This window comes from Bufo gargarizans, chromosome 5, assembly GCF_014858855.1.
Source record: "Bufo gargarizans isolate SCDJY-AF-19 chromosome 5, ASM1485885v1, whole genome shotgun sequence".
Lineage (NCBI taxonomy): Eukaryota > Metazoa > Chordata > Amphibia > Anura > Bufonidae > Bufo > Bufo gargarizans.
The window spans coordinates 23974804-23989226 of NC_058084.1; the positions used below are offsets into that span (position 1 = coordinate 23974804).

The 14423-nt window shown below is 46.4% G+C and overlaps 1 protein-coding gene across 3 annotated transcripts in view; it reads left to right on the plus strand.

Moving 5' to 3' along the window:
- LOC122939424 (cytochrome P450 2C29-like) overlaps positions 1 to 14423 on the plus strand; it is a 298684-nt gene that overhangs the window by 270742 nt on the left and 13519 nt on the right. For all 3 annotated transcript variants that reach the window (XM_044295488.1, XM_044295489.1, XM_044295490.1), the window contains one exon: positions 7243 to 7384. In XM_044295488.1, the coding sequence (XP_044151423.1) occupies positions 7243 to 7384 (142 nt within the window). The remainder of the gene's footprint in view (positions 1 to 7242; positions 7385 to 14423) is intronic.

Consider the following 14423-nt stretch of genomic DNA (forward strand, 5'->3'; position numbering starts at 1 on the left):
AAATCTGCTCATCAGCGACTCTAGACTCAAGTTGCTGCTGATGGAGCTGGAACTGCTCCTACCCCCCACCCTGCCACAGCAGCCATGGCAGAGGAAAGTGAGTGTAGAGGGCCCCGCCCAGTTAGACCTGCGAGAGAATGGATGATGGTGCAGACAGGTATCGGCCAACTCACTACATAGGATGTCCCTATAGTAGTTCAGTTTGTCCTCCCTCTCAGGTGTAAAAAAGGCCAACATTTTGGACCGGTAGTGAGGGTCCAACAAGGTGTAGAGCCAGAAGTCATCCCTCTGTGGAATGGTGACAATTCGACTGTCAGTACGCAAGCAAGTGAGCATGCATCGGGCCATTTGTGCAAGTGACTCGGAGGGACTCCCTGCCTCAATCTCAACTGCATACTGCCACGGTGAGTCTGGGTCCTCTGCCCTACCTTCCTCATTGCCCTGTAGCTACTCTGGCTGCACCTGCTCCTCCTCTTCTGTCAGCTGTGTAGAAAAAATTCCAATTTTGCTGGACATTGCTGGTGCTCCAATGTCCTCCTCCTCCAGTTCAGCCCCCAAAGGGCTCATGTGGCCGTGAGATCTAGGCGCCACGTCTCCAGTCCCCTGACCATACTGATTTACCAGCATCTGTTCCAGGACATGAAGCAGTGGAATGACATTGTTCATCCCGTAGTCCTGGTGACTGACAAATAACATGGCCTCCTCAAAAAGCCTAAGCAAACGGCAGGCATCAAGCATGAGCTGCCACTGGCTGACATTGAAATTACACAGGGGAGTTCTCCTGTCCGCTTGGATCATCAAGAAATCATTTATGGCCTTTCTCTGTTCGTATAGTCGGTCCACGATATGGAGGGTGGAATTCCAACGGGTGGAAACATTGCATATCAGCCTATGTTGGGGGATGCCGTTCTGCTGCTGCAGCTCAAGAAGGGTGTGTTTTGCGGTGTACGAGTGGCTGAATTGCATGCAAAGTTTCCTGGCCATGTTTAGGATGTCTTGCAGATGGGTGGAAGACATCATAAAATGCTTGACAACGAGATTGAACATGCATACCATGCAGGGCGCAGGGCTCAGCCCTCCTTGACGCAGCACTGACACCATGTTCATCCCGATGTCAGATACAATGGTTCTGATTTTCAGTTGTAGAGGAGAAAGCCAGGATTCGATTTCTTGATGAAGGACACAGAGCAGTTCCTCCCCTGTGTGACTCCATTCGCCCAGGCAAACGAGGTGCAGAACTGCATGACACCGCGTTCCCTGCACATGTGGTATGCTGAAGGGGCACTGTGAATTGTGTCTGCAGTGGAAGCTGAGCACACGGTGGAGAATGAGGAGGCAGAGGCGGACATTGTCGCAGGACGAACTGTGGTAGAATGTGGAGGCGGAAGCAGCATCACCTGGCCAAGTTGCTGATGTGGCTGTGCAAGAACCACATTCACCCAGTGGGCCGTAAAGGACATGTATTGTCCCTGATCGTAGTTACAGCTCCACATGTCGGTGCTGCCGTGCACTTTGGCAGACACCGAAAATTCTCAAGGACTGGCCCACCTTCTGTTCTACATGTGTGTGCAGAGCTGCCTTTTTGGCAAAGAAATGACGGCTTGGGACTCTCCACCTCGGCTTGGCACAAGCCATCAGTGCTCTGAAAGGTGCACCACTTGGAAAGGGAGGGACTGCAACACCAGCAACTTGGACAGGAGCAGGTTCAGCTTCTGCTCCGTTGAATGAGTGCACGAATACTGTTTTCTCTTGGCAATCGCTTTGGAGATCGATTGCTGATGGAATTAGTGACGAGGAGTAGGAGGACGAGTAGCATGAGCATCAGGACCGGTAAATAATGGAAAGGACAGACAGCTCCCTTTGGCTGAGGTGGTGGAGTCTTGACTGGCCCACCTTCTGTTCTACATGTGTGTGCAGGGCTGGTACTGCCTTTTTGGCAAATAAATGACGGCTTGTGACTCTCCTCCTCGGCTCAGCACAAGCCATCAGTTTTCTGAAAGGTGCAAAATACACAACTTGGAAAGAGAGGGACTGCAACACCAGCAACTTGGACAGGAGCAAGTTCAGCTTCTGCTCCGTTGAATGAGTGCACAAATACTGTTTTCTCTTGGCAATCGCTTTGGAGATCGATTGCTGATGGAATTAGTGACGAGGAGTAGGAGGACGAGTAGCATGAGCATCAGGACCGGTAGATAATGGAAAGGACAGACAGCTCCCTTCGGCTGAGGTGGTGGAGTCTTGACTGGACCACCTTCTGTTCTACATGTGTGTGCAGGGCTGGTACTGCCTTTTTGGCAAAGAAATGACAGCTTGGGACTCTCCACCTCGGCTCAGCACAAGCCATCAGTTCTCTGAAAGGTGCAGAATGCACCACTTGGAAAGGGAGGGACTGCAGCACCAGCAACTGTGGACAGGAACACATTAAGCTTCTGCGCCGTTGGATGAGTGCACACATACTGTTGTCTCTTGGCAATCGCTTTGGTGATTGATTGCTGACGGAATGACTGACGAGGAGTAGGAGGAGCAGCAGATGATGGGAAGGACAGACAGCTCCCTTTGGCTGAGGTGGTGGAGCCTTGACTGCCTGAAACCGGGTGCGTGCCACTGGGTGATGCAGCGTTTGCTCCGGCCAGCTGGAACACCACATCTGAGCCACGGCTCTCCCAGGCCACTTTATGGTGACGCTGCATATGTTGATGCAGGGCCGTGGCGCCAACATTGGCACCTTGGCCACGCTTCACCTTCTGCCCACAAATTCTACATATGGCCATTTTTACCACCTCCGGCAAATTAAAAAAACACTGCCACACAGCCGAATAGGTGATTTTATCTCCAAGTCTATGCACTGAATGACTGCTACCGCCGCTGCTTCTGTGAACCCGTGAACCACTACTTTTCAGGCAGGTAGGCTCCGGCAAAGCGGGTGGTCTACCCTGGTCATGTTTGGCTACCGACCTCCCACTGCTGACACCCTGCTGACTCCCGGCCAAGCTAGCGGCTTGCTGGCTCCGCCGCTGCTTCGCGGACAAACTGCCACACTCTTCTCTCTATGATGATGAAGCCCCTAATTCACCCGGCTCCCAAGTGCGATCAGCTACATCATCAATGACTACTGTCTGTACGTCACTGATGTCCTCCTCAATAGTCTCTGGGTCAGGAGTCTGACCGCTCGCAACACAAGCTCCAATGCGACTCTCCTCATCTCTACTTGCCGGCCTAGTGAAGGAAGCAGCAGATGTCTCCTCCACATCTTGGCTTGCCAGTAGCTGCTGACTGTCCTCTAGCAGCTTGTCCTCACTGTATAGTGGAGCTGATCCCACAGAATACAGTAGTTATCTGGCTGAGAGAACAGAAAAGGACAGAGGCAGGTTGAAGACAAGTGAGGGCATAGGGCCTGCTCCCGAGCCATGCCAACTAAGGGTTGTGTCTGAAGAACCCACCGACTCTTGGCTGGAGGTGTCTGATGTCGCTTGTGACGAAGTCGAAGTTCGAGTAAACCATTCAAGAACCGCTGGGTTGCTGGTCAAGACACGACCGCTAGATGACACCGGGAGCTCAGGCCTCTCGCTGCGACCCCTGCTGCCACGCCCCCTTACTCTGCTGCGACCTGTGCCTGCGCTAGAAACATTTAGGCCTCTGCCACTCGCCTGTGCAGGGCCTGGCACTTCTCTGTCTGACATACTGTTAGATCAAATAAATAAAACGGAAATTAAAAAACATCCCCAAAAAGTCTGCAATTTTCTCACTTTACCACAAAACAGAAAATACTTTTTTGTGCCAGTAACACACATCAAAAAGTGATTTCGGACATATAACTGCAGCGCTAAGCGGCAAATATATTTTTTCTTTTTACAGTAATACACGCCACAAAAGTCTTTCAATCATATAACTGCACAGCTGACCGGCAAGTATATTTTTCTTTTGGCACTAATACATGAAAAAAAGGGCTGTAATTTTAGCATTTCACCACACAACTGCTAATAAGCCCTTTTATTCCCACTAATAAAAGCAAAAAAAAAAATGCTTTAGAACATATAACTGCACCACACAAGGGCAAATGAGATGTATAAATATTTCCTTATAATAACCCCTGTTAATGCCTGTGTCACACAGCACTTGCACCCCAATAAGAACGTTTGCTGGAATTACAGAGCTGCATAATGGCAATTTGGATCCCCAGTCAGTGCGGCAAGGTGTAATAGGATTGTTCCTGTTCCCCAGGCTGTAACCTCCCCTACTAGACCCTGTTCTACATAAATGCTGTTGAATGATTCCTTTCTATCCTTTCCCTACACCTTAAATAATCTTGCCCTGCACTTATAAATAGTATTTTTAACACAATGAAGTTTTTTCTAACACTGTCCCTAGCGCCTGCTGTCTCTCCCTGCACTAAGTACACTGGAAAATGGCAGAATCCAAGATGGCTGGTGCTACTTATAGTGACATCACAGGGATGGCTGGCTGCTGATTGGCTGCATGCATGGCATTGTGGGTGATCCCTCCTTCCCAGAGTTCCTTTCTCCATGTCCTCACACGTGCAGCAGCCATTTTAGGAAACAAATTTGATTGTTACAACGAAGCGCGAGAAAATTGACATTCGGTGTGAATCAAATTTTTCCTGAAATTCCACTTCGTCAGCTTTGATTCGCTCATCTCTATTCACCACACAACGGCTAATAAGCCCTTTTTTCCCACTAATACAAGGCAAAAAATGCTTTAGAACATATAACTGCACCGCACAAGGGCAAATAAGACGTAGAAATATTTCCTTCTAATAAACCCTGTTAATGGCGGTATCACACAGCACTTGCTCCCCAATAACAAGAACGGTTTGCTGGAATTACAGAGCTGTATAATGGCAGTTTGGATCCACAGTCAGTGCAGCAAGGTGTAATAGGATTGTTCCTATTACCTAGGCTGTAACCTCCCCTACTGAACCCTGTTCTACAAAAATGCTGTGGAATGATTCCTCCCTATCCTTTCCCTACACCTTGACTAATCTTTATCTAAACTTGTAAATCATTTTATTATTACAATGAAGTATTTTCTAACACTGTCCCTAGCACCTGATGACGTCTCTCCCTGCACTAAGTACACTGAAAATGGCAGAATTCAAGATAGCTGACGCTATTTATAGGGCTGTGACATCACAGGTATGGCTGCTGATTGGCTGCATGCATGGCATTATGAGCAATCCCGCATTCCCAGAGGTCATTGCTCCATGTCCTCACACGTGCAGCAGCCATTGTAGGAAAAAAATGCGTATTGTTACCACGAAGCATGAGGAAATTCAGATTCGGCGAAAATCAAATTTTTATCAGAAATTCGGATTGAATTCCACTTTGTCAACTTCAATTCGCTCTTCTCTAGTCATCAGCTGTGTTAAATGAGTTGTTAGCTGTCTGATATGTATCATTGATTGTGTGAAATGAGTCATCGGCTGCCTGACATGTGTCGTTGGTTGTATGAGATGTGTCGTTGGCTGTATGAGATGTGTCGTTGGCTGTATGAGATATGTCGTTTGTTGTATGAGATGTGTCGTTGGCTGTATGAGATGTGTCGTTGGCTGTCTGAGATGTGTCGTTGGCTGTACGAGATATGTTGTTGGTTGTACGAGATATGTCGTTGGCTGTGTGAGATGTGTTGTTGGCTGCGTGAGATATGTTGTTGGCTGCCTGAGATGTGTCGTTGGCTGCCTGAGATGTGTCGTTGGCTGCGTGAGATATGTTGTTGGCTGCCTCAGATGTGTCGTTGGCTGCCTGAGATGTGTCGTTGGCTGTGTGAGATGTGTCGTTGGCTGCCTGAGATGTGTCATTGGCTGTGTGAGATGTGTCGTTGGCTGCCTGAGATGTGTCGTTGGCTGTGTGAGATGTGTCGTTGGCTGTGCGAGATGTGTCGTTGGCTGTCTGAGATGTGTCGTTAACTGTGTCCGCGTAATACAATAGATTTCAGCACTCTAAGGTTTAAAGTACTGTATAATGCTGTACAATCCTGTCAGAGGAGCTGAGCCAAGAATGGGACCTCACACTGACACGCGCTGAGAGTTTATCGCATTCAACTCACTTGTGTGTGTCTGGCCTTAGGGTCTTTTACACACATGAATTTGGCTCTTGTGTTAATGATATATTTATGATTCCCCACATTTGTGTTTTTTTCTGGCATTTTTACTGTCATTTCTTTTTGCACCTGGTCTGGGTCACTTGTGACTATTTTAGTCTTTAAGAAAAGTTCCAAGTCCTTTTTTTACCGGCTGTACGTCAAAATTTTGTTACACAGAATGTTTTACTTTGTGCTCGACAGTTGGGCAGCACAGGGTCCCCAACAAATTTACTAACATTTACGCCAGGAAGCAGGGGCTGTAGTGTTTTTTTTGTCAGGCTCACGGACTGCCGTAGATGTTTTGTAATTTATAACAAGTTCTGGACTTCATCAAAAATTTGTAGAATTGTACGGAAGAATTGGGGGAAATCTAAGAACGGGGGGGGGGGGGGAAGTCTTAGTAAATCACCCCCATATATTTTACCACTAATGTTTTCTTGATGGCAATTTCCCCCATAAACAGGTGTTGACAAAACATCTGATAAAAAAAATAATAAATAAATAAATAAAAAGCTGCAGCATGCTACATTAACAAAAAAAAAAAAAGGAAAAAACACCACCTAATGAATAAAAATGGCAGGTGTAAAACAAACGCTTGTGTGGCCTGTGCTTCATATTTCCCATAGACCTTCAGCAAACATCTTGAAAACAAGTATTAAAAAAGTCTCTAAAAAAAGTAAGATGTGAAAAATTGCCCTTAGTGAATGGCATGCGCTGTGGTAACCCTGATCACCTGCAGGGAGGAACTTTGAATCAGCTGAAGGTCTAAACCTGTAATGCGGCCACTTAACTTGTAGGATGAGTGGTGGTTTATTCCATATGACAGTTAGTAGTGATGAGCGGCAGGGGCAATATTCAAATCCACTATATTCTAAATATTTGCAAATTCTCAAAATGCCGATATTTGCGATTAATATTCGTGATTCAAATATTCGGGCCCAAAACTAATGACAGTCACTTTCTGAGATGGTATAACCATTTAATCACTGGGATAATATGAGCTGAGCTGTATTCTAGCTGCATAGAGTCATTTAGTTCACTTGTAATACTTGACTAATGGTGGAAAATGGGGAAATCATCTGTAAACTGCAATCGTCATAACTGAGATACAATTAGATAACACATGTGCTTTCCTGTTATCAGGGAACAACCGTGATCCCCTTCCTCACCTCCGTCCTGATGGACCCATCTCAGTGGGAGACTCCAGAAGAGTTTAACCCCGGGCATTTCTTGACTGAAGACGGGGAGTTCCGCACCAGGGCTGCCTTCTTGGTTTTCTCAGCAGGTAAGAACTGAAGACACTAAGATGTACCGTATTTTTCACCCTATAAGACGCACTTCCCCCCCCCAAAAGTGGGGGAAAAATAGCAGTGCGTCTTATGGGGCGAATGCTGGTGATTTTGCAGTATTTTCAATGATACACCCGCCGCGATGCCGCGCGGCAGGTGTATCAGCTGTGAGGGAGGAGGGGCTGGGGGCCGGCATCTGCATTTATAATGACTACGGGGCCCGTGCAGTGACTGTATTCTACTACACGGGCCCCGCTCACTGGATAATCGTATCTGTATTCTGTAATAGTTAATTGTGTATATACCGGCAATCGCATAATCAGTGCTACTTACAACTACAAGCGCTCGGTATGTAGCAGAGAGAAGGGAGGAGGCAGGACGGGAGGACGGGCGGGCGGCGCGTCACTCACTACGTCACGCGCCTGCGCCGCCCACTTTATGAATGAAGCAGGCGGCGTGGGTGCATGACGTAGTGACTCACGCTGCCAGCGCCCGTCCTCCAAAGCCTGCCTCCTCCCTCATCTATGCTACCTACCGAGCTGCTTGTAGTTGTAAGTAGCGCTGATTATGCGATTACCGGTATATACACAATTAACTATTACAGAATACAGATACGATTATACAGTGAGCGGGGCCCGTGTAGTAGAATACAGTCACTGCACGGGCCCCGCTGTCATTATAAATGCAGATGCCGGCCCCCAGCCCTTGTATTGAGGGTCATTCACTACAGGGACACTGTTATGGAGGGAATTGGTGGATGACACATAGCATAAGATGCTATATATGTGTCATCTACAGATCCCCCCCATTACCCGGTCATACACAGATCCCCATAACAGTGCCATCCAGAGACCCCATTAAAAGCCACCCACAGATCCCCCATAAGTGTCAAATACAAATCCCCCATAAGTGTCACCCACAGATCCCCTATAAGTGTCACCCACAGATCCCCCATAAGTGTCAAATACAGATCCCCCATAAGTGTCACCCACAGATCCCCCATAACAGTGTGTCACCCACAGATCCCCCATAACAGTTCGCCATCCATAGAGCCCCCATAACAGTGCACCATCCACAGACCACAATTAGTTCAAAAGCCACCAAAAGCACACTTATTGGTTCAAAATATATTTTTTCTTATTTTCCTCCTCAAAAACCTAGGTGCGTCTTATGGGCCGGTGCGTCTTATAGGGCGAAAAATACTGTAACTGCAGAAAAAGAGAAGATGAACAGAGAGTCATACAGATATCATGAATTAATGTAGTAGTTTCCTAAGGAGTCACTTGCCACAGTCAAAGAAATAATAATTGGATGAATTCAGTGCAGCCGAATAAGAATTTGCTGATCTTGCATTCAATTCCGGACAGTATTCCCCATCCTTTTTTAAAACTTTCCCGAATAGCTAGATGAATGTAATCCAAATTGCACTCCTCATTGGATTAGAAAGTAGAGGTGAGCAAATCAATTCTAAATTATTCTAATTCATTCTGAATTCCCCAAAACTTCAGTTTTGAACTAACCCAATGTTTTTGGGATTCATCCCACACAAATCAATCAATATGGCAGCCACCATTTTACATATTAGGAACTCCGCCGAGAGGAAGAATAAGAAGATGAAGAAGGAGGATCACATGACACTGTCCTGGCAGGATGCCCATAATGCCTTGCAGTTACCTTCAGCCAATCATGGGGGACTATAGCTGTGAGGTCAGTAGATGTCTCAAAGGCAGTGTGAGCAGCAGCAGTACTTTGTGGAGGTAGAAACTCATGGACAAGTAGAGTATAGTTAAATAGCCTCTCTGACAGTACACTAGAGGCTGAACAAGACAGGACACTGATAGCAAATCAGTTCCTGCCACTGTTCCAATCAAGTGTGTGCTGGAGAAATATTGCAGCCCAGGTAGGACTGAACCTGGTTGTTCAAGTGGTGCCTATGTATATGATGACATAAACTTGGCATGGCACTTGAAAATACTGCTCGATAATGTTCATCAAATTGAACTGGCTGCTGCTGCTGCTCCAGTAGCTTCTTCTACTTGTCATAGCAGAGGGAAGATGATGATTTGGCAGGAAGAGGGGCAGAGATGGGCCTCCTTGTTGGGCACATGAGCAGCAGGCGTCTACATGATAAAAGCTGCAGCAATATTACCTCCCTTTCAGCATCAGGAAAACATTAATCAATTTTCTTTGACAGGGAGGGTCTAACGTCATGTCTATCCAGTAGTCATTACTTTGCCTCCGGCTGCAATTATTGTTAGTGTCATTGTCATTGTTATCATTAGCAGCAGCCGACATGTCCTCCACCAATTCCTGCTCCTCCTGCTTCTCTTCCTCCTCCAGTGGTACCTCCTCAACATCCACTTCCTCCTTCATGGGACTTAGTACAGGTCCCAAACAGCTACAAAGTAGCAAGATGAGGAAGATGTTCTTCCACCATCCCTTGTTGCACCAGTGTGGGCCTCTGCTCCAATATAAATATCTGGAGGATGACATTAATGCCTCTGTTGTCCCTACTGACAATACTGGTGGCCTTTTTGAAGGGCCAGAGTATGCAACATGTGTCTATAATGAGCTGCCACTGCCTGACCTTCAAAATAACAAACACTTCATTTTGTGGTTGTCTCATGCATGATAAAATCATTGCCTGGTTTATCATGCTTATACAGATACTCTAGCAAATGCAAGGTGGAATTCCAGGGAGTTTGAGAAATTAATGCAGCTAGGTATCTTCCTTCAAGGCTAAGTCCATGCTGTCAGTTCCCTATAGGAAGTGACATCCACTAAATAGTACCGCAGCAACTGCAATGACAGCGACTTAGCCAGGTGGTCATTTAGCTTGGTGCGTATAGTTGTTCCCTAATCATACATTTTAGTATTGTTGACTGACGATGGAGTTTAGGGGGAGTAATCTAATGTCACGTTTCGGTGTGGGAGGGAAACTCACACCGAAGGTAGGAGGAAAACGGGTGAGGGGAAAAGGCCTGCAAACTAGGGAAAAGGAGCTGGTCACCTCCTAGAGAAACCCTAATCAAAGTCCTGACTAACTGAAAATATGTGACTGACCCCAGAGTTAGTTGAGTTCATACACAGGAACCTGAAGTCCTAATTCACCCTATAGTATCCTGGTAATAATGTCAGGACAAGAGACAACCTGTTCCTCCAAACGGTAGAATGAACAGGAGTCTCCCTTGGCCTAAACCCAAATGAAAGGGAAAAGAGCAACACAAGATAACCCAAACAATAAACAACAGAGGAAGAAGACACTTAACTTCAAAAGGCAATTGAAGCACAGGAACTCCGCCGAGATCTGAACACCAGCAATACAAAACCAGACTGAAGCTATAAATCGCACAGCATGGTGGGGGAAGCCACAATAATTCAGGAAGGATAAATAACCACATTAGCAACACCTGAGGCAAGGGGTGTGGCCATCACCAGAAACAACACAGACACGAATTGATCCACAACAAACCTGTCAGATCAAACCACGTGTTGCCAGTCTCACTGATATCCTGGCCCCTCTCATAGGAACGTCCGTGGCATCTAAGCAGGAGAAGCAGTAACTGAAGATCACAATGACAGATACACTTTACTACAGGTGGAGGTGGTTTAGCTGCTGAAATGTAGATCTGGTGATGCTGCCTCATGTTCTGCAGTAGAGCTGTGGTGCCTATGCTTAAACACCCATGGCTTATTTCATCCTGCAGATCTTGCACATGGCAGTGGTTTTGTCTGCAGGCACTCTAGGAAAAAAATCCTATATGGGAAATATCTCCACAGAGCTACCAGAAAACAAGCTTATCCTAGGTCTGGAGCATTTTGAGCCTTGGCCATTAGCATCAGGGGCATCACAATTTTTTTTATCTGACCATAATAGTAGTAGATCTGGCCCTGGCAGTTTTTTTTTGGGATGTTTTAGCCACACGTTGCCTCTGCTCTTTATTGCTGTCATGGCCACCACTCTCCTCCTCTAATGTGATCTAATCATCACCCTGATCCACTTTCCAGGTACTTTCCAATACATGATTATCATCATTAGTGTTCAGCGAAGCATCTGAAGTGGAATTCAATCCGACGTTTAGGAAAAATTGTATTTGCAATGAATCTGAATTTCCTTGTGCTTAGTAGTAACGAGTCGTTTTCTTCCTAAAATAGCAGCAAGCTACATGTGTTACAATGTGAAGGTAAGAAGCCCAGGAATGCGAGATCACAAATAATGCAGTGCAGACAGCCAATCAGCAGCTAGCCAGCCCCTTTGATATCACAGCCCTTTAAAAGCCTCATCTCCGCCATTTCACTGTGACCTGAGCATAGAGAAAGACGTGACAAGTGCCAGGGACAGTGTTGCTAAAAGCTTTTAGTTGTGGAATTTTGGATAGGGAGAGTGCAGGGACAGTGTAGGGAGATCGTAGTGAGAGTTTGTACTCACTGTAGGGAGAGCATAGGGAGATTGCAGGGACAGTGCAGGGACAGTAATCTGAAGCTAAAGGGATCCATAGGAGACAGCGCAGTTTGCAGCAATCCCTGTGTAGGGCACAGAGCTATCTTATTGACCAGTGTCCACCTTGTTTAATAGATCAGCAATTCTATTACGCCTTGATTCTCAAATTGGGGTGAATAAGCTGTCTAGTTCTGCTATTATTGGGGTGTCTCAAATTGGGGTGAATAAGCTGTCTAATACTACTGTTATTGGGGTGTCCACCTTGTTTAACCCCTTAAGCCACGTGATGTACCGGTATGTCACGGTGGTGCAGGGGATGTATGGAGTGGGCCGCTCCATACATGGCGGGTTGTGGCTGTATCATACAGCCCGCACCCAGCCTCACTGACAGAGAGCGGTGATCTCATTACCCCATCAATTTAACCCCTCAGGTGCCACGATCAACTCTGATTGTGGCACCTGTAAGTGAAGAAAGTGTAAAAATCCTATTCAACCTAATAGATCTCTATTAGGATGGAGAGGGATCAAAATATCCCATGTTCTAGCCCTCCATGGGGCTAATAGTTGTACCAATAAAACCTACAGTTAATTATGCCAAATACAAGCTCTCATGCAGCTCTGTAAAACAAAATATAAAAAAGTTTTGGCTGTCAGAAAATCGTGATGCAAAGAAAAGTTTTATTTTTTTCATTTTTTTTTTTTTAGTAGTAAACAAAATTAAAAACCTACACAAGTTTGCTATCGCTGGAGTCTTATTGAGTTGTAGAATGAGAAAGTCATGTCATTTTTAGTGTACCGTGAACTCTGTGATGTCAAAACCCGAAAAACCTTGATGGAAGTGTGTTTTTTTTTTTTCAATTTAACCCCACAAAGATTTTTTTCCTCTTTTCCAATACCAGTAAACAGTAAATTAAATGGTGCCGTTAAAAAATGCATCTTGTCACACAAAAAATAAGCCCTCATATGGCTATAGGAATGAAAAAATAAGCTAGAGAGCTGACTCTGTAAAAGATTTTTAGGTGAGGGCCTGCTGGTGAGCTGACCCTGTAAAACATTATGTGCAAGGGCCTGCTGGTGAGCTGACCCTGTTAAACATTATATGCGAGGGCCTGCTGGTGAGCTGACCCTGTAAAACATTATATGCGAGGGCCTGCTGGTGAGCTGACCCTTTAAAAAATTATATGTGAAGGCCTGCAGCTGAGCTGATCCTGAAAAACATTATATGCGACAAATAAGCATGTGTTGATATGGAAGTGTAGAAGGAGGATGAGAAAAGGAAGATTCAACCATATACCTCTGTTTGTGGTGGAAGGGGTTCATGGGAATATAGTGTATTCAGTACATTATAAAGAAAACATGTAAAGTGCCTTTATGTTCAGCCGCTTTCCTCTGGAAATTTGCGCTGAGAAGACAAACTATAGGTGGTCTGGCTATCACCCTGTGTAATGTCATCCCCCATTTCCACCTCTACCATATGCACAGCGTCTGCCTTAATTGTGAGCAGCGAGCGTTAGAGTAGACACAGAAGTGGGATGGTTACGCTGATAATAGCGTTATCGCCACTCACCATCTGTGTTGATTCCTCAAAGTTTCTTAAAACCTCACAGACATTTTCACCCACTCCTTGCTTGTGAAGAGCGGAAGCTGACTGGAAAGGCGACGACCATATTGCAGCTGTTATTCCACTATTGCCCTATGCTGCTCACAAAGCCTGGCCAACATGTGGAACGTTGAGTTCCAGGGCGTGCAAGCTGTCGATGACTTGCGGAAATGTGCACACATGCGGCACACCTTCACAAATAGCTAAGGCAAATTGGGGTAGGTTTTGAGAAACCTCTGTACCACAAGGTTGAACACGTGGGCTAGGCATGGCATTTGACTGAGCTTGCCGAGCTCCAAAGCCGCCACCAAGTTGCGGCCATTATCAGATACAACCATGCCTGGTTCTAGGTTGAGTGGCGAGAGCCACAGCTCAGTCTGGTCTCTTATCCCCTGCCACAGCTCTTTGGCGGTGTGCTGTTTGCCCCCTAAGCATATCAGCTTCAGCGCAGCCTGTTGCTGCTTCCCCACTGCAGTGCTACACTGCTTCCAACTACTGACTGATGACGGACTGGTGCAGCATGCGGATAAATTGGAGGTGGAAGTGGAGGAGGAGGCAAAGGAGGGGAATTGGGGTTTGGAGCTACTAACATAGGTGCTGGCGGAAACCCTGATTGACGTAGGGCCCGCAATCCTTGGCATCGGTAGCACCTGTGCCATCCCAGGGTACGACTCTCTCCCGGCCTCCACAACATTCACCCAGTGTGCCTTCAGGGAAATTTAGTGTCCCTGGCCGAATGCACTTGTTCATGTGTCCGTGGTAAAGTGGACCTTCCCAGTAACTGCGTTGGTCAGGGCACATGTGATGTTACGTGACACATGTTGGTGTAAGGCGGCCACGGCACACCTTGAAAAATAGTGGCGGCTGGGGACTGCGTAACGACGGACGGCCACCGACATCAGGCTGCGGAAGGCCTCGGTGTCCACAAACCTAAATGGCAACATTTCCAGGGACAGTAAGTTGGAAAGCTGGGCATTTAGTACTATAGCCTGTA